At 37.0% G+C, this 21,536-nt stretch overlaps 1 protein-coding gene across 1 annotated transcript; it reads right to left on the bottom strand.

Moving 5' to 3' along the window:
• Window positions 1-117: 117 nt before the first annotated feature.
• LOC118624617 (serine/threonine kinase receptor associated protein) lies at window positions 118-18,949 on the bottom strand. The gene is made up of 10 exons (XM_036253014.1): window positions 18,541-18,949; window positions 17,575-17,710; window positions 11,227-11,308; window positions 10,680-10,752; window positions 7,839-7,935; window positions 6,870-7,007; window positions 4,011-4,147; window positions 2,231-2,380; window positions 1,490-1,555; window positions 118-763 (listed from the first exon to the last, which is right to left on the bottom strand). The coding sequence occupies exons 1-10, from the start codon at window positions 18,650-18,652 to the stop codon at window positions 702-704; spliced, it is 1,053 nt and encodes a 350-aa protein (XP_036108907.1). The 5' UTR covers window positions 18,653-18,949; the 3' UTR covers window positions 118-701.
• Window positions 18,950-21,536: the final 2,587 nt, after the last annotated feature.

Raw genomic sequence — 21,536 nt, 5'->3', positions numbered from 1 at the left:
TATCTCGTCTAAGGAGGAGGTAAATCAACCACAGCAAATTTCAAAAATTCAGTACAAGTAATTAAATTTCAAAATTAGGAAACAATGTTTACCACAGATTCTTTAATCAGATTGTTTTGATACAGTTATGATGTAGGCAATTTCCACATACAAAACTCAAATCTATCCATTTTTCCCAAGAAACAAACATTGTTTTATTTTAGAGGCATTTTATTTGGACAACTAAAAAACAATCAGATGTTCAGAAGCAGTGTACGATGAACGAGAAATAAAACCTGTTACTTTATCATGTATTCCCCCTCTTCTTTACAATGAAAGCACAAAAAAGGCTTTCTGCTTTAGGGGAAAAGTCAGAAAAATAGGCCAATATATTTTTCGTCTCCATAATAACATAAACAGCTACAAGAAATCTAACTGTAATAAGAGAAATTGGATGTTGGCTTGCATGTATTCTTTAAAAAGACAATAGGCCATCGTACTACTAGAGCATAACTCCACCTGCCTTCGTCTGATACTCTTGCATTTTCACTTACAGGTAACAGCAAGTTAGTTAGGTCCACACTGGAGCTAATTCATACTCCTCATTATTTACTGCTCCATGTTTGTCTTAAGCAGAGACCAACTCTGAAAGGCGGATGCTTTTCTCTGCTTGCTCGTTTCAGTCCGTACGTTGCATACTATTTGAGGCATATGCATGATACTCAGGCCTTCACTTCAGGAGTTGAACTATAGATGGAATCTGAATTCTCTGAAGCAATTTCTTCTACAATTATAAAACAAAAATATCGTATTAGTCAACTCTATAAAGGAAAGAAGCAAATCTACATTTCTGTGTAATGAAGGAATAAAAAACTTTTTTCTTCTTCTAGTGTTCTGGTGAGGGAAGACTCTTAAGAGAGTAAGTGTACATACCATTAATGACTAGATTCATGTCACTGAACAAGCAATGAGTTTTTCCCATTAACTCTTTTACACCCTAATTTAACCTCCAAGGGGCCCCTCTCCTCATCCAAATCGCCAATGACTCTATCATATCTTTGAAAGATCTGACTCCTTATTTATTTATTTATTTATTTGAACTCTAAACAATATGATATAATCAGGGCATACTCAATTTGTAATTGTAGATTTGGGAACATCACTTAGTATATAAGTGTTTAATCAATGTTAAATAACAATCACAATTGTAACAATTTGTTTATTTATTTTAGCATTTGCCTCCTAAGTTAGAATATTAAGTTCAACAAGAGTAACCCCATCAGTTATCTCCATATCTATAATATATCCTTGTGCCTACTACTACTTTGCAGTAGGCATTTAAATATTTGTTTTACAAATGTGTGTAGATAAATAGATACATACATATTTAAATTTTCCACTAAGTATGTTCTCACTTAATAACTTTCCTTTTGTCAGTGAGTAAAACTCACATCACTCTTCAATTTTAAGTCCCCTAGGAGCCTACAAAAGTTAATTCATTAGTATTTACCTAGCTCCTCTTCTGCTGTCTCTGGAAAACTGATCTTTGGCTTTGCCAGCTCACCACTATCTTCTTCTAAAAAAACAAAAAGGAGTAATGATGATGATGTGAATTACAGTATTACCAGTAATAGAAAGTATTTAATAAGTAAGAAGAGTAACACAAGATTATTCCAAGCAATGAGATACAAAACATAACAGGAACCGCAACATTTTTAGTAATTATAATAGTATGTTTTTCCTCAAAAATTACTTTTAGGTTCATACAACTATGTTGGGACCAATAACTAAGTATTTTTATTTAAAAATGTCTACTTTAGCCCTGGCTGGTTTGGCTCAGCGGTTGGAGCGTTGGCCTGTGGACCAGAGAGTCCCAGGGTTCGGTTCCCAATAGGGGCACATAGCAAAAAGAAAAAAAAAATGCCTACTTTGTTAGTAAGGACCAGGGAGTAATGCTACTCAGAGATTAAATATATTTACTTAAAAATTCCTTATATTTGCCCTGACAAGTTTTGAATTAGGTTTATTCCATTCACCAAATGACCCACTATATCAATTCAAAAATAGATTATAAAAAAAACAAAAATTTAAACAAAAGAACACAGTAGATAATTTATAATCATAGGCTTCTCTTTGCGTAAATCATATCGTATAAATTAAAATCTATAGGAGAAACATTGAAATAAAATTAATGATTAAAAATTACACAAAATCATAAAGTTTAATTTGATAACTGAATAAAAATTCTTACCAGGAAGCACACATTTCCAAAGGCCATATGTTTTTCCTACTACAGTTTGCCATAATCTCAAAGTTCCATCTTCAGAACCACTGGCATAGAGTTCTCCATCAGGACTAAATCTCACGCAGTGAATAGGACCAAAGTGTCCTTTGTAGGATTCTGAAAAAGGAGAAGGGCTATTAGATAATTTAATAAGTATTGGGTTAGGTATTGATATACTTAAGAAAATAATCTCAATTTCCCTATCCTAAACTCACTGCCCATTTACCAGGGAACCAATTCTTAATTATGACTATGCAGAACCACTAGATGGAGCTCTTTCACACATGTTGTCCCTTAAACTTCCTACCAGACTATCTAGAGTCCACTGGTCCTGTCACAGAACACTGAGATACAGGATCAATACTGATCCTTACATATTTTACTCTATGGAATTTAATGAAAAAATGTACATATTAATAGTGGTGGTGGTCTGTTTAAGTCATACCCTTATTTATGAACTTTCCTCATTTATTTTCCAATACCTCATCACTTTATTAGTTTTCAAAGCTCTTTACTGGACCAATGTTTCATCTGTCTCCATGTCTATGCAACTCAAGGACTTTCAAGCACCATCTTCCCCTATCACTGTCCTACCAGAGAATATCCTAAGAGTATTTATCATGAGTAAAAATTATCATGAGAATAGAAAGAATAAGAGGTTTAGAATGAGAATGGCTGGGCCCAAGGTTTGTTATCCACTGAGACCTCAGATATCAGGCAAAAACTTTACTTTTCTTTTTTGAAAGAGAGTAATACATGTGGCCAAAACATTCTAAAACTTTGAAAACTGACATTAAATAAAAAAATTAAATTAAAAAAAAAGAAACTCTTACAAAAGTCACTTATATTCAAGCAAAGGTGAACTGTAAGCAACTACAATAGATCCTATATGGTCCGTCCACCAAGGTTCCACTTATCCAACCCAAATTCATCAGCTTTCTCCAAGAAAACATAGAATTGTCTTTGGTTCTTTATGTAGCATTCTAACAAGCTTAGTTCATTGGGTGGTAAAGCAGGATAGCTAGAAACAAAGTGGCAACTTACAGACAAAAAAAGTATAAAAACTAAATATATTAGTTAAAAAGCAAAAACTATTTGGGAAAGCTAAAGTAAATATTGAGAACCATACTATGAAATACATAGTTAGTTAGATATATGTAAAGTTAGTATGTGCATTAACTTCAAATTAATTCTACATGTCTTTCCTTTTCCTTTATTAAGGACTACTATGAAAGTGGAAGCAAAAATCAAGACTGCAAAAAAATAAAAATAGAAACAAACCAAAATACCCTCCTCCAATTCAGACCCTTAAGGTATCCCTGTAATAAGTTATAGCTATTTTCCCCTACACTATTCACTATAGAGTCTTAGAGATTCCTATGTTGGTAAAGAGAGGGGGAGCTAGGTAGATGAGGCACACCTGCACTATGTTTCAGAAAGAACAAATCTCCTTGCATCTGTTTAATATGACTTTGACAAGATTGCCCCTCCCCACAAAAATATACTACACTATTGTACAGAATGTCAGAATAAGGTGAACTTAAAAGAAAAAGGTAAATTGGGTTCAGCATACTTTGTTTATAGTTCTATAAACAATTTAACTCAAAATGGATAAAAATTCTTTACTTTTTCACTTGGAAGCTACCGGCTTTAGCTAGCTGAAAAATTTGCTGAGATGTTAATTACTGAAACCTAACATTCGATAAAAGTAACATCATTTTAAGAGAGGAAAAAAAGGACAACTTACCTAATTCTTCTCCACTATTATAATCATACTTATAAAGTTTAAAGTCTTCACCACCTGCAACAAGAAATTCTTTCTCAGGATGAAGAGATGCAGAATTGATGGGCGCAGGAGCTTCAAAGGATTTAATTGGGTCCAAACTGGAACAAATTTAAATGAACACTTATAAATTCTGAATATTGCATAAATAATACAAGGAAATAACTTGTTATGCTTAACTGGTTCTAAATTCTGAAACCCTAGGAACAAGTAAATATTCATTTAGTCAAATACAGGGATGTTAAAACAAACAAAAATAAAACCTCTAAATAATATTAGCAAGAAAAGTTCAGAAGAATACTATGCCCGAGTAGGGTTCATCCCAGAACACAAAGACATTTCAATAGAGGGATATCCACATTTTGTGCAGTGGATGGATGTCTTCCTAGAAATGTGTGTGCTGGCTAATTAAAATAGTATGGCTAATATATTGGGATGTTTGCTTTGAAAAAAATTTAATTCTGTATTGTTTGATTTTTCCACAACAAGCACACATCTTTGTAAACAAAAAACATGTTTTTACAGTAGGTAATTAAAGGATTATTTATACATTATTCTCAATTGCTGAGAATTTATAAAGCTTCTGCAACAGAATAAGCTCTCAATCCCATAAAATATAAAACTGCTAAAACAGGCTCAGTTTTTACAATCAGGCAATAAAAGAAAAACTAAATTTGAGACTATAAGCTATATAATAAAAATCAATGCATAAAACAGCTTCACCCGAATATAAATGAGTTTGCACATTGGCTCTTTGCCAGTCCAACACAAAATTCCTGAAAGGCCTCCAAAACAAAACATTAGTGCATTTCAGCTCCTAAATGCCGTCATCCTATTACCACACCCACACATTACAAAGCATGAAAAGTAAAGTTAGCCATGACTTTGGTGTTATCATGAAATAGAACTTTCCAGCTCAAATGTTAGAATATTCAATAGGCCAGCAAACCTCTGCCACCAATGTGCAACTTTATGCAACAGGCTACAGCAGGACTGCATGTTGCCAAAATCCAGGAGTGACCAATTAACGTAGTTGTGCAATTTAATGGTGCTGGGCAATAGTACTCTATTTTTATCAATTCACCATGTGTGTATGAATTCCTTCATTCTCAATTGCTCTCCTCCATTTTTACTACCTTCTCTTTCCTTCTGTCATTCAGTGAAATTCAGCTCTACAAGTGGCCCTTTAGACAAAAGTTTAGGACTGCTGATCAGAGTATAATGTAGTGTAATCTTTATAGAAATTAAGTAACATGTATACTAAAAACTTTAAACATATTGCTACCCTTTGAACTTTACTTGCAGAATTCTCACCCAAGGACATTTTTTTTTTTTTATGTTCAGATAGAGCAGGAGGGAGAGTGGGAGGAAGAGAGAGAAAAACATCGATGTGAGAGAGACATATCGACTGGCTGCCACCCACACGACCCCAACCAGGGCCAGAGACAAACTGCAACTGAGGTACATGCTCTTAGCAGGAACCAAACCCAGGATTCTCTGGTCTGCGGGCCAATGCTCTAACCGCTGAGCCAAACCGGCTAGGGCTACTTATAGAATTCTACTGTAAGGAAACACTCAGAGATGCACCATAATACAGCAGTGTTCAAGTCGAGAAACTGACATATAATTTAGTGCAACCTGTAGTGCAATATACCTTGTAAAAATATTTTCCAAGAATTTTTAATGGCTAAGAATACTTTAAAATAAAAATTACTCATTGGGATTCTAGTAAACAAAGGGCAGGGGAAACCCCACAAATATAAATACACATATAACAAAGAAAAAAGACATAGAAAATATAGCTACCATTAATATTCTAGAATCTAAGGTTGTAGCATTGTGGGTAAAATTTTTTGAAGTGTATTTTCCAAATTTTCAACAAGAACATTCATTATATTTATAGTCACAAAAATTAAATCTTTTTATTTTTTATTTTTATTGTTAGGTCTACACATACTTGGAAATAGGGGGGAAAAATCACTAATTTTAAAGTGGAAATAGGAGAATCAAGGTCACATCAGTTTTATACAGTAATGAACAACATTAATTATAGCACCAGTCCAGTGATCATTTAAAAAAATATATAATTTAAAACTTAAATTTTACCAATAAATGTCCTAAATACCTAGAAATTAATTTGACCAATTCCTCTGATTAAAGTATACCAAATTCTTTTTTTTTTTTATCCCCACCTGAGGACATTTTTGCATTTATCTTCAGATAGAGCGGGAGGGAGAGAGAGAGAAACATCGATGTGAGAGAGATACATCAAATGGTTGCCACCCACATGACCCCAACCAGTGCCGGGGACAAACTGCAACCGAGGTACGTGTTCTTAGCGGAAAACGAACCCAGGACTCTGTGGTCTGCGGGTCAACGCTCTAACTGCTAAGCCAAAGCAGCCAGGGTTATACCAAATCTATAAAAATACATTATTATTGGTATAGAAACATTTCCCTCCATATCATATAGCAGCAATTTTCAACCACTGTGCCGCAGAACACTGTTATGCCTCAGAATTTTTAAAACATGCTATACCTGACTATTTAGTCAGGGGCATTGACCTCTTTTCCCTTAGAATTTATTTATTTATTTATTTTTGCCAGATTGGTGAAAGATATATTTTTTGGTGTGCCACAGAATTTTAGTAATTAGTTTGTGTGTGCCATGAGATGAAAAGGGTTGAAATTGCTATTATAGCATAGACCAAAATGTGCCTTTTAGAGTTAAATACCTTTTCATATATGCTTCCAATTTTTAAGTACCCTAGGTTGTCCTTTGTTACCAAAAAAACAATAAAATGAAAGTGTATCTTGGACATACCTTACTGCACTATGAAAAGCAATAGATCGCCCATAAGTTATTACCAAGATCTCTCCCTCAGGAATATATTCCATACTGCTAACAGACATATTAAAACTTAGAGATTTCACTTCTGTCATAGTAGAATGATCCCAAAGGCTGCAAAAAAAGAAAGAAGAAAATATGATGGTATTTACTCATTTAAGAAAGAAACTTAAATCCTAATTACACCTGCAGATTAAACAATCATCTCCATTCCAACTCATAAATTACAGATGACACACAGAGAAGTTTAGGGTTCCTACACAAGGTCAAATTATTTGGTAGTCTGTTGTTAAAATCAATTTTAGTATTTATATAGACTCCCCAACAACTAAGCAAAACTGCCCTGTTACAACACTTAGCCCTAATCTAATTAACTTCAGTGGGGCTCTAAATAATAGTTCTGACATTTTTGTCAATTTGAAACAGCCATCATCAAACTACATTGGGCATCAGCACACAAAATTGTGTACAGAATTTCAGGGGTTTCATTGACCCCCTATAGCCAGCCTGTCTCTGACCTACCTATAAATCTGTCAGTAGTTTCAATTAAGTGTTTTGAGAATTATGTTCTATTTATAATAGTGAATGGATACCTCCAGAAGAATGTGACATATGTGCTACTGATGTTTCAATGTTCAGGGATAATTCTTCCTACATAATAGCTATACATTTTTTATAAGCTCTAAGGTTAAAATATTTTTCTTCTTTTTAAAAAATTTTTTTTTATTGATTTTAGAGAGATAGAGGAATGGAGGGAGAGAGAGAAACGGCGATTTATTGTTCCACTTATTGATACATTTATTGGTTGATTCTAACGTGTACCTGACCGGGGATTGATCCTGCAACTTTGGTGTACTGAGAAGACACTCTAACCAATTGAGCTATCCGGCCAGAGAAAGGTCAAATATTTTTCAAACTTAAAATTATTAAAGAAAAATTACTTACCGGACAGTTTTATCATCAGCTGAAAGAATCTGTTTATCCTCACTGCACCATAGAGCCTTTTTAATACCAGAGGTATGACCACTGATTTCCTTAGGTTCTTAACATGAAACAATTTAAAATACATTTGTTAACATTTGATCTCTAAAATTGATCAATACTGGAACAATTAAATATGTAAGAAGAAAAGAAAAAAACACGTTAAATTAGACTGCAACTTTATAAAGCCTTGCACAATTCAAATTTACTGTCTACATAGAATACACCTTATTTTTCTATATTGGAACAAACATTTTTCTGCATGACCAAGAACCCAAGAACAATGCTGCTTTGTGTAGCAAAAGTAAATACACTACTCCCTCCAGGCTACTTTTCAACTTTCAAAAGCATTATTGTATCACAATAAAAAAATAATTAATGTGGCATAATTTAATAAGAACATGGACCAATGAACAAGACAGCCTGAGCAAATCCTAGTACTATCAGTAATCCTGGAACCTCATCCAAGCCTCTGTAAGTAGTAACAGAAAAAAAAAGGGGCGGGGGGGGCACTGTAGAGGCTGGAAGGAGAAAAGGATAATAAAAATACAGTATTCCCAAGAATATAGAGTGGAGCAAAAGTAGGTTTACAGTTGTGAGTGCACAAAACAGTTTATTCCTGTATTATTATTTATTAATTATTGTATTATTTTCTACATGAACAACTGTAAACCTACTTTTGCCGCATCCTGTATTTCTACATGGAGAGTAAAGCATCAAAAAATAAACAGAAATATTTCTCTGTCTGAAGCTTTCCCTTCAAAAGATTTTAAAAAATCAACACTCTTTATCATCTCTGGGAAAAACAGATACTGGAGGCAATGGCATTCAACACTACTTTTGACTTTGGGCAAGTTACTTAACCTTTGAAGACTACATTTTTTCAACAGTAAAATGGTAACAGTTGTTATTACACCTCATAGTTTGAGTTTAGGCATCAAATGAGCATATACATCTAAAATTTCTAACTTGGTGTCTGACACACAGTAAAAGCTCAGTTAATTGCTATTCTTTCTATTGCCAGTAGAGCGACAAGAGCTGCTTTAAAACGTAGCTCTGAGAAAGGTAAGAGAAGATCCAAATATCCCCTAAGCCCTGAAATACCTTGCTGAGTCAGACAGGTACGTTGATTAAGTGTGATCAGAGTATTTTACTCTCTTCTAGGCATCAAGTTATCAAACAGAATGAAGAGGAAATCTCTTTGCAATCTTTGAATCTAGTTTGTGTTTTCACCTTAGAATTGCTTCTAGAAAAACTATCTTGAGAATTGCATAATTTCCAATATAGCTTTGACTTTCTTACAAACATCAAAAGTTGATTTATGAATACACAATAAATGCCCATGATACATTTAAGATACCAGATAATATATAATAAATACAACAAAATTCTGTTTGTCATATATTGGTAGCTTTAAAAGTATATATTATGACTAGAAAAGCATTAAAATACTACAAAATAGAGGAGAATATCTGGGCTACAGAAAATATGGTGTCTTACAACTTCTGTACAAGGGAAGAATTCATAAAGGAAATAAAAGATTTCACCACCAAAAAATTTAAAATATGTGTATCATAAACCTTATTAACAAAATTTAAAAGCAAATGACAAAATTAGAAAACAATAAACTTTAAAATCAGTAAGAAAAGATAAATATCACAGCAGATAAATGGGCAAAGGGCTTGATGAACCACCAATAAGTTCACAAATGAAGAAATACATTACAATGGAATTCAACAGTATTTTAATCTCATAAATAATTTTTAAAGTATACAATATAAAATAAGCATTTTATTCTATTAAATTGGCAAAGATAAAATTAGTTGTCAGTGTTTGCTGGAAAAGGTTAGCTATAGATATATTTTTATACTTTGCTGGCAATATCTATCAACGGCTTTCAAGTATACCTCCTTTTGCCCCAGCAATTCTATGTCTATGTAGTTATCGTACAGAAACAATTACAGAAATATCTGCAACTATAAGGATGCTAAGGATAACAATGCTTACATTTAAAATTAAATAGCCCTAATAGGCTATAATAGAAGATTGGTTAATTCACTTATTCATAGGGATGAAGAACCATACAGTCATTAAAAACAGTGGACAAAATATTTAAAGACATGAAAAAATTATTAAGAGCTGATTTAAAAAGTTCTCCTGAACAGCTAATACATTCACATGGTTCAAAAATCTAAATGTTTTCCCTGGCCAGTTTGGCTCAGCGGTAGAGTGTAGGCCCACGTACCAATGAGTCATGTTTTCGATTCTGACCCAAGCATGTACCTTGGTTGCAGTTCGTCCCCAGCCCTAGTTGGGGTCATGCGGGAGGCAACCAGTCAATGTGTTCCTTTCACATTGATGTCTCTCTCTCTCTCTCTCTCTCTCCCCCTCCCACTCTATCTGAAGATAAATAGAAAAATATCCTCAGGTGAGCATTAAAAATCTTTTATGTACGCAGAGACTTTTCTCCCTCTTCTCGCCTTCTATAGATAGTATTCTTTCTTACCAAAAGGTAGTAATATCTTTTAAAACTTAATATCATAAAATTTTATCAGTATAAATTTTAAACTATAAGAATATACAAGCATAATAATAGCAAATAAGTTAATACTAAAATATATATTTGCACAGAAAAAAGGACTTGAAGAATATGAAGCAAAAACTAAAGATATTAACAGTGATTAATACTGAATAATGAATTATGTTTTCATTTTTTTCCAAATCTGAGTACTGAATATGAATTAATCAGGAAAAATAATTTAAATTACAAAAAAGCAAAACCATAAACATATAAATTATGCTTACCTGCTTCAGGTTTGTTCAAGTCATATATGCGTAACAGTTTATCCTGTCCCCCAGTTAACAAGTAATTACTATCCTGAAAACACAAAGAGATGCAACACATGCCAATTACTTCTGAGAAGACACTGTAGAGCACTCATCTTTTTCATAATGCCAAAGCCCTTTAAACTTCCTCGTCCGAAAGTGTGACACAACCTACTACAGAAATATGCTCAATCTGCCCTGATCCTGCTCCCCACTCTCCTGAGTAGCAGTTCTTCAATGATTTCAAATTTATCCTCACCCTTCTCAAAGTAGTAGGAAAACATTATTTGGATATTTTATATGTCCGTTGCTATTGACAGAGAATTGATACAAGAGTTCCAGGGTACTTTAAAAGCCTCATATCAATAACCAAAAATAAATAAATAAGTATAGCTTAACCTACAATCATATCAAATATAAGCTGATAGACACAAAATATCCCCCCCAACCACAAACCAAATATAAACCATATATACAAACAGCAGTTTAACTCCTTAAAAAAAACCAAAAACTCATTTTCTGATACCTGCGTAAAATCCACAGACTTGACAATGTGTTTATGAGCCAGGGTCATCAACTCATCTCCTGAGACAGCATCCCACACTTTGCTAAAAATGGAAAGTAAAATTAAAATGTAAATATAATGGTAATTTTGATAATTACCAAGTAATTATGTGAAGTGTTACATGAATGCACTGTAAATCTCCCTTATTTCTAATATCCCACCACTGTTAGAGTTCATTTGACAAAGACAAAATACACACACACACGTTTTCTTTATCCTCACTCGAGGACATTTTTTGCATTTATCTTCAGATAGAGCGGGAGGGGGAGAGGGGGGAAGAGAGAGAGAGAAACGTACATGTGATAGAGATACATCAACTGGCTGCCACCCACACAACCCCAACCGGGGCCAGGGACAAACTGCAACCAAGGTACGTGCTCTTAGCGGAAACTGAACCCGGGACTCTTGAGTCCGCAGGCCGATGCTCTAACTGCTGAGCCAAACCGGCCAGGGCTTGACAAAATATTTAAATAAGTCTAAGGTAAAAGAAGTTTCTCTGTAAAAGCCATATAACCAATCTAATTCTGACAGTAGAAAATATCTTTGAATTAAAGTAAATGAGATTCATGAACCAACAGATTCTTACTTTTATTTTAGCCCACAGCCCATATTTTAGCAAGACTGCCAAACATTTTAACCAATTTTTAGTTTCAATTTTCCATTTTTTTCCATTTTCTACTCTCCTATATATGCAAAGCAAAAAAATTAAAATTTACAGGAGACTAAAAGACCCTGACACAAGCTGCATAAAATTTTATTTATTCATTTATCGTTAATCTTCACACAAAGATATTTTCCCACTGATTTGTACATACAGTGAAAGGGAGGGAAGAGAGGGAGAGAAACATCAATGTGAGTTCCCTCGCATCGACTGGCTGCCTCCCATACCACCCCAACCTGGGCCTGGGATTGAACTCGTGCTCTCCATCACTTCTCCCATCAATACTTTTTAGCCTGTGTTCAATTATAGTCAATGCTGAATAGGTTCATGCCTGGTTTAGACTTCTAGTTTTTACACACAGTAAAAGAAACATGTAAAAAAAATAAAATAAAAGATAGCATTCTATTCTGTACTTTGACCCTAGAATGGTGGAGGTATGCTTAAAAAAGAAACCTACATATAATCACAATAAAGCTTAATATTATGCAGAGCTTATAATCATTTTCAGCAATAGACAGCAAGCTGCGCTGTGAAGAAAACGCATAGCAGAGGAGCAAGGTAGGAATCTGGGGAAAAAGAAGAAAACAGTGTCAACAGAGTGGAAGATGGGATGAGAACACCTGCATTTACCCAGCCAGTGTGGCTCAATGGTTGAGTGTCAACCCACATACCAAGAGGTCACCAGTTCAATTCCTGGTCGGGGCACATGCCCAGGTTGTGGACCAAATCCCCAAAGGGGGCATGCAAATTGCGGCCAATGTTCTCTCTCTTTGATGCCAAACCTACTTTCTGACCTCATTTTGTACTACTTCTCTTGATCTAGTCATACCAGATTATAAACCATTTCTCAAACAAGCCAGTATTTTCTTCCTATGTCTTTGTTGAAATTATTCTCAGCTATCCAAAGTTCTGCTCATCCTCAGAGCTATCATTTCAAATGATCATTTTATGAAACCTATTTACCTCACCTCCAGTAACCATTCCTTCCTTTCTTCCACAGAACTCAGCTTACATTGATTATGTGTTTAATTTTGCTTTGCTTTCATTTTTAGCAAGGTTACTTTTAATCTCAAAGAAATCAGGGATAAGATTTCACAAAGATTAGGATTCCTGACTATTGGGATGACAGAAGTGTCAAAAGTGAAGAAAACAGCAAACAAACCTGAAATTTCTATTCTAGGTATTCAAATGATACCAAGTCTCAAAGAAACTCTGGGCAATGTCCTTTGAAATACTAATTTCAAATATATTCATAATCTTCAAAACCTCCTTAAAATCTTAAGATTCTGCTTAAGCCACATCCATTCACAGGTGAAGAAAAAAGAACAGGCATGAGCAAAGCAGTTATCTTCCAGTAGGGGCAATGTACCTACTGTATAGCTCTTCTCTCCCTACCCCGCCACCATTCGAAAATACTATTAAAAAATTGAGGATGACACTCTGACAGAGCATGTTCTTATCACGTGTACTAACCTTGGCATATTTCCATAATTTACAGTAAGAGTCCTAAAAAGGGCTTAGAGTCCTCAAAAGAAACTGGAATAAACTAAATGATTCCTAATGTATTTTTCTATCTCCAGGCAAGAGACTGGTATTAACTAGTTGGCTGCAGAATGCAAATCAAGATAATGAAGCATCATCACCAATATCCTTTCATCAGCTGATGAAGCATTTATTTTATATACAACTCATGAAGTACTTGTCATCTTCTTAAACTAATGATACCTTTTATAGCCCCAGTTTCTTGCACACAATAATCAATGCTATCTGTTCAATACTTCTCATATTCTGACAATGGACTTACCGAAAAGTCTCAAAAGAGAGGCTATTTTAACATCTTTAAAACCTGAACAAAACAAAGTATTTGAGGGGGAAAAATTTGCCTATCTTACCATGTTGACCAAGTCATAAAAAAGGAAATAATACTACCTTTGACTTATTGAGAACCTTTCAGAGAAAAATTAGATCTATTTACTTTTACAATAAAGAAAAAGTAATCATACACTTTGATTATCTAAAGTATAGATTCCTGGACCCAACCCCAGGTCTACTCAAACACTCTCTGGAACAGAGCAGAAGAATCTTCTCTACTCTTGGTAATTTCTCAGATGACTGATGGGAGGAAAAGTGGAGGTTAAGATGATCATGATAGACAATCATAATCTCAACAGTAGCTTTATGAATTAAAAAAACATAAAGAGGATGGTGTTTCGGGGACAGTGTACTCATCACCTGACTTGACTACTCAAATCATCCCAAGATAACAGTCTATGACCCACAGATCGGCCTGCAGAATATATTTTATCCACAAGAAACAAGAACAAAATTTACCCCTGGATAAACATGACATCATGAATTTTCTAAGAAACATAAGAATGAAGTAGGGAAAAACTTCTTCCTAAAAATGATTTATACCAACTGTGATTAATCAGGTCAGTTGAGGGAGCAATTCTTTAGATGGATCAAGTTCCATAAAAGCAAATCCCAGCCCTGGTCGGTTTGGCTCAGCGGTTAGAGCGTCGGCCTGCAGTCCAGAGAGACCCGGGTTCGGTTCCCGCTAAGGGCACGTACCTCGGTTGCAGTTTGTCCCCAGCCCTGGCTGGCAGTGCGGGAGGCAGCCACTCAATGTGTCTCTTTCACATCAATGTTTCTCTCTCTCTCCCCCTCCCCCCCCCCGAACAAAAAATGGAAAAAAATGTCCTCGAGTAAGGATAAAAAAAAAAAAGCAAAGCCCAGACAAGTCACTGAGAGGAGAATATAGACAATGAATGCACACACTCCCACAGAGAACAAATATGGGGTAAGTCTCAGCTACCATTTATAGAGCACCTACTAGGTAAGAGACACTATGCCAGACTGCAGGGATATAAGTGGAGAAAGATCTTTGATTCTCACCATAACTACTAAGGTCATACACCCATTTTACAGATACAAAAACCAAAGTTTAAGAAGCATCCCATGATCAAACTGGAAACACAGTTTGGCCTAATGTGAAGGCTTACATCTTTTCCACTGTATCATGACACCTGAAAGCCGTAACTGGGGGAGAAAGAGTATTCCTTCTTGATATTTATATCTACTCAAGCTTCTTTGCATGAAACCAAAAGGTTTTATGGCTTTACCCATGTGAGTTACAAAGTAACATATATGATTTGGGGCTTGGGGGGTGGGGTGGTCATAGCTATCATTGTTACCTTACACATGTAACACTTAAATAGCTATTAGATTTTAGGCAATGTTCTAAATATTAGGAGCATATAAACTCATTTAATATTCACAATCAACACATGTGGTAAGTACTATTACTATTCTCATTTTTACAGATGATGAAAGTGAGCAAGGTTAAATACAGAGCTCTTAAATGAAGTACAAATTCAAGTTTAAACCAGCATTCATGCTTTTAATACCAGTTGTAAATACAGATACAGACTTGAAATGTTAAGGCACAGAAACAACACTGAATACCTATCCACAGACGTATCTTCAAATGTGTGATTCTGGTTACTAATGCTCTGTAAGTGACCTAAAAACAAAGATAACTGTTCCTCTAACACCAAAATAAAATCCTGACTACTCTTTTCATGACTCAAGTGCCATTTTTCACAACTTTTTCCTCTTTCCATTTCAGAGTAATTATCGCATGAACAGTAATTTCTATCTAATGCTCTTTATTCCTTTTCCTGAGGATTGGCTTTACAATTTGGCCAAATGTATCAGCTGAGAGTCTTCACAGATTTTATAGACAGGCATCCTTCCTAACAGGCCAGATAACACAGAATTGAGGTTAACAAAAATGATCTTTCCAAAACTATAATTCAAAAGCTTGTCTCCTCGCCCAGCCAATGTGGCTCAGTGGTGGAGCATCGACCCACGAACCAAGAGGTCAGATGTTCCATTCCTGGTCAGGGCACATGCCCAGGTTGTGGGCCCGATACCCAGTGGCGGGCATGCAGGAGGCGGCCAATCAATGTTCCTACTCATCGATGTTTCTATCTCTCTCCCTCTCCCTTCCTCTCTCTCTAAAAATACAGAAACAAACAAACAAACAAACAAAAAGACCTTGTCTCCTTTAATGATAATATGCATAGAGTCTAAAATCTTGTTACATTTATAACTTAATTATATTTAACTTAAAATACCATTTTACTAAATATTAACTTTTCACCACCAGACTGAGACCTAGTTTCAGCAATGACATTTTAAAAACCCACTTAAATAAATATCTGAACTCTAAAGTTACTAATCCCAATTTTCTACCTTTAGTATAAAATCAATGACATTCATTCCCAATGACAATGTTATGTTCCAGAAGCAAAATCAAGATCTAGCCCCGGCTCAGTTAGTTGGAGCGTCATCCTGTACATCAAAAGGTGGCCGGTTTGATTCCCAGTCAGGGCACATACCCAGGTGCAGGTTTGATCCCCGGTCAGGGTGCAAAAGATCAACGTTTCTTTCTCTCTCGCTCTCTCTCTCTCTCTGAAATCAATTAGAGAGAGAGAGAGAAAGAAAAAACAGGACCACTTTTACTCTCTAAAGTCTAATAAAATCTATTGTAATAGCTCTTGACATTGGCTTTACTAGTTTAAACATTTAAGTGTCTGCTATGTCATAAACACAGTTAGGAACTACAGATACCAAGATTATATAAATATGATACATGCCCAGTAGGGGAAAGTGGGGTATTGCAAGCCACTCTAATCACATATACAAAAGCCAAAAATCAAAATAGGTAATGTGTATTCTGGTAACAAGCAATAGAGCTAGACTGTAGGGCATATGATGTGCAGTGCCAGAATATGCTGATGAACTAAGAAGAGGCCAAATTTTAAAGTGCCAGCAACCAAAATTTAGCCTTTAGGCCAGTGATTCTAAGGCTGCACATCAGAATCACCTAGAACTTTAAGGGGGAAAAAAATTATGCTGGGCTCTCCATTCCCAGACCAAATCAGAATTTCTTGGATACATGCATCTGAATATTTTAAATGTTTCTTGGGTCATTCTAATGTACACCCAAGGTCACGAATCACTGAAATAGCAGAGGAAAGACGGAAATATTACTAGAGAGAGAAGTGACATGATGAATTCTGCTCTTAGGAAGACAACTGGCCACACTATGGAAGATGAATAGACAGAGACTAGTGGCAGGGATATGAACTAAGGCAGTGGTACAGGCATAAGGAACACTGTAGTGAGGAAGCATTCTGCTAGTAGAAACAACAAAGATAAAGAAATCTGGATGTTAAGGAAAAATCAAGAACTTAAGCCAGTTAACAAAAACAGAGTGAGATTCAGCTGAAAATCTGGTGCCATCAGCACACTACGAAGTCATACGAGTGTACATCACTCAGGAAACACTGGAGCAGTATCTGTAAACAAGACCACCAACAGTCACTAACTGGAGTGCTTGTTAATAATGTTGATTCCTAGGTCCCAACCCAGACATGCAGAAAAAGTCACTTAAGTCTGAAAATGTTGACAACCACTGAAAAGAAGCAGACAGAATCAGGATGGAATTTTGGTGAGAACAAACATCATGTGGTCTAGATGGTACTGAATCACAATTTTACGAATAAATGAGGTGGAAGTTTGATTACTTCAGAACACAACTCAGAGAGGCCTCCAAAGCTGGCCATTTTGGCTATACTTACGCTGTGAAATCTGCAGCTGCTGTAGCTGCTTTGGTGGCATCCTTATTCAATGTTGCACCCCAAACGGCACCCTTATGACCCAAAAAAGTTCCAATCCAGTCTCCTGTATCACCCTGACGTAGCATAGGTTTACCATCTAAAAAAATATTTTAAAAGACACGTGATTTAGATTATGTAAAATCTTAGATTCAAACACAAAATGATCATGTTCAATGACAAAGTGAAAAACTGCGTTTGCTATCTAACTATTCTTACTCACTGAGGTCACTAAGGAACATCCAGAAATAAATAAACTTACAGTTAACTACAAAGCAGGGCAAAAGTAGGCTTAGTTTTTCGAATGGAAAAGAATGCAATTAATAAGTAATAATAAACTGTTTCGTGTACTCAACGACTAGAAATCTACTTTTGTCCCACCCTGTATATATAAGTTGACTAAATAAATTAACTTAATTAACTGAAGAACTGAGTTCTCTGGGAAGCACTCATAATTCGGTGGGAAGAACACTGATCTGCATCAAAATCTGGAACTGAGTTTTATTTTGGACACACTTGCTAACCTAAACCTCAGTGTCCATCTGAAAAATGGGGCTAGCACCACAAAGGAACATCCAATGAGGTAATGGGAGTGACAAGTCTTTGTAAAACAAGGTAAAGCATTAGTCAGTCTGGCCTCGTTTCTCCACTTCCCAAGCCTTTAGAGAGAGTCCCAGTGTGCTGGGCGGCGCGTCTCGACAAGCGAGCTGCCCGCTTCTCCAGGAACAGCAATAAAAGGACAGAAGCCTTCGTTGGAGGCAATACCTGGCCTCGTTAGAGGCGTCAGGAGAGCTGCTCTGGGCGCCAGCGGCGGAATCCCGGCCACGACTCCCCGGGCCGTCAGCCCCGAGGCCGCGCCCCGCGCCCCGCACCACGCCTCCGGCCCCGGACAGCGGCCCCCTCCCCCGGCCGGTCTGCGGCCCCGCTTACCTTTGCACGCGCTGATTAGGAAGTAGCCGTACGGCGTGATACCGCTGAAGGCCAAGTCGACCACGGGCCGCGTGTGGCCGGAGCAGGTGAGCGGAGTCTGCCTCATTGCCATGGCGGCGGCGAACCGAGCGAGCGGGCGCGGAGCAGGGGTCCTCTCGTTCCTTTCTCTCAACTGCAGCGCCTGCGGCTCCTCAAGGCCCGGCCCTGACGCTGGGCTGGGCCGGGAGACGGAACTGGGAGGCCAACCCGGTGGCACCGAGGTCAGGAAAGGGTTAGGGATGGGTCAGGGAGTTTGCGACCAGCGACCGACAGCCGCCGCGGGAGGGAGAGGGAGGAAGGGAGGGAGGAAAGTAGGGGAGGGGGAGAACCACAAAACCGGCGGTCTCGACCCGCACCGTCCACACCGCCACCGGCCGGAAGTTACGATTTCAATGACGCTGAGCGTCCGCCGGAAGTGACGATTCGGCGGGAAGGCGGGTTTGCCCCGTCGAAGAGCAGCGTGCAGGACAGCAGCGCGCAGGCGCGAGTTCAGCACCCGCAGGGCACGTGATGCGGCCCAGGCTGGTCAGGGTTTGGCACCGGAGGGCGCTCCAGGCTCTTTAGTGAAGTCTCGCGGCGCGCTGACCGGCCGGAAACCTCTTTGCTCTCGTGGGGCCGAGTTCGCCAGGTGCACAGGTATTCGGCTCGGACCCTGTACCTGGCGGATCTTGTGCATTACGTACGGAGCAACACAAACCAGCACGACTTGGTCGGTGTCTGAACACATGCAAAGTAAAACTGGAGTTGTTCTCAGTGACGGCCCAAACCCGCACACGACGTCTAAGAACTTGTTTTTTCAATTGTTTTATTAACAACTATATATAGGTAGGTAGGTAGCTCCTCTGGGATCCCGCACTGGAGCCCGCACTCCCAATGTACAGATAATAATTTGTAAGTTACATACTAAACTAAATTATAAATAGAAACTCTGGCATGGTCTTCCTGTAGGCAGCCCGCTTCGGGTATCCCTGCTCGGCGTATCATCCAGAACTGCTGATTGATTGCTCATACAAAAACTTTCCTAAGCAGGGGATTCCTTTCTTTGCGCAAGTTGTTTCTTCCCGTTGGTGATAGAATTTAAGCCAAAAACAGCGGAGATATTTGTGATTTATTCACTATCCCCAAGGCCATAATGTCTTGACACATACCGATAAATATTCACCCTGCACGAATGTCTGCAAATGTTTCCTTATGCACCATCATTTTTGTGATAAACATGCATCGCTATTCAAGATTAAAGTCCAAAGATTTGAATGGGGACTGGAAGTGCTTCCCAGTTCTATTAGCACTTTTTCATTCATTTATAGTATATTTACTATATATGTTTTCCATTACCTTTCCTTCTACTACCTCTCTGTGCCAACCTCATCCTAATGGTCCAAAACACACACATACACATACTCCATACGCACACTTAAATTATGAGCTCCTTAATGGCAATGGTTAAAATTTTGTCATGTTTGTACCAGAAGAGTGAATGGCATTTATTCATAGATAGTGAATGCTCAACAAATGCTGTTGACTGATTACAGAAATAACTGTATTACTGGTGGAGGTCAAGAAATAAAAGATACAACTCAAGTTAAAAAACTACTTAGCAGTTGCCCAGCCAGTGTGGCTCAGTGGATTGAGGAATGCCCCATGGACTGAGAGGTCCTGGTTCAATTCCCAGTTAGGGTTTCCGTGCCTGAGTTTCTGGCTCTATCCCCAGTAGGGGATGTGCAGGAGGCAGCCGATCAATGTTTCTCTCTTCATGAATGTTTCTATTTCACCTCTCCTCTCTCTCTAAAAAATCAATGAAAACATTTTAAAAACTACTTTGTAAAATATTAATTAATATCCATATATTGCTCATTTTGTGTAGGTAAATATATAATGGATTTATAATATATAATTACTTTGTTTCTAAAGAATGTGTGTTTCCTGCTCATTTGGATTCTGACTTCTAAAAGTATCATGATCAACTGGCTTCAAGGACAGTTAAATATTAGAGGATAGATTAATGCAATTAATATGATTAACCACATGGAATGGCTAAAGGAGAAAAATGATATCTTTACATAGATAGAATTCAGCATTCATTCATGATGAAAACTTCTAGAAACAGACAGGACCTGAAAGAATATTCTAAAGAAACATCACACCCAATGATGAAACACTGAAAGCATTTCCAGTTAGATTGGGTACTCGTGAGTGAGTAGGCAGGAAGAGCCTTCAGGTGGAACACTGGCCTGATACTTCAGAAAGGAGAGTGGGATATAAAGAGGATTGCATGGAAACCGACTCAGACTACAGTGCAAATCTGCAAAAGTCTTGTTCAAGCAAGTACCTTGTATAACTCACTTCCACTCGCATTGCATTGGTGAGGTCTGGGACACGTGGCCACACATGTAGCCTCAAGAGAGTCTGGAAAATAGAGTCTAGCTAGGCAACCATGTGCTCAGGAAGACAAGGAGAATAAGTTTGTACCAGAAAGAGGTTCAGTTACCTATTTTCATTTGTTTTCTTCCCTTTGAGTTATATCTTTTCTACTACACTCTGTGCTGTTTCTCCACTTTTTTTTTTTTTTTTTTTTACTTTTTAGTCAATTCTCTTTCTTCCTGGTTCAAATGTGGTTTTTATATCATTTGTTAATCTAAAAATAAAAGGTTAAAGTTAAAGGCAGCAAGCGTTTATTTGAAATTAAAAGAAATTACAATTCTTAGAAGCACTTATTCAGCCAGACACCCAAATAGTGTTCCATTTAGAAGACAAAGGTAAGGGTATGTATGGCAAAGGGAGGGGGAATAATTATACAAAAAGAAGGAAGGAATTTCTATGAGTATTAATAAGCCACGGAAGGAATTTCCATAGGTGCTAATAAGCTATCTTTTAGGTATATATGGTAATGCTAATTCTACAGAATGTCTTTAATTTTCAGTCTAGTAGTCAGGATGTATGCTTTCCAGTTAGCTTTC

The sequence above is a fragment of the Molossus molossus genome, unplaced genomic scaffold (assembly GCF_014108415.1).
Source record: "Molossus molossus isolate mMolMol1 unplaced genomic scaffold, mMolMol1.p scaffold_m16_p_10, whole genome shotgun sequence".
Taxonomy (NCBI): Eukaryota; Metazoa; Chordata; class Mammalia; order Chiroptera; family Molossidae; genus Molossus; species Molossus molossus.
The sequence above is the reverse complement of the archived record's forward strand: the minus strand, read 5'-3'. Positions and strand labels throughout refer to the sequence as shown.

Excerpts from the sequence above, each read along its gene's own strand:
- LOC118624617 (XM_036253014.1), bottom strand. The coding sequence starts at position 18,652 with ATGGCAATGAGGCAGACTCCGCTCACCTGCTCCGGCCACACGCGGCCC. Across the intron at positions 17,711-18,540 it reads CCTAATCAGCGCGTGCAAAG|ATGGTAAACCTATGCTACGT; the intron begins GTAAGCGGGGCC and ends ATATTTTTTTAG. Across the intron at positions 4,148-6,869 it reads GCTTTTCATAGTGCAGTAAG|TTTGGACCCAATTAAATCCT; the intron begins GTATGTCCAAGA and ends AATTTGTTCCAG.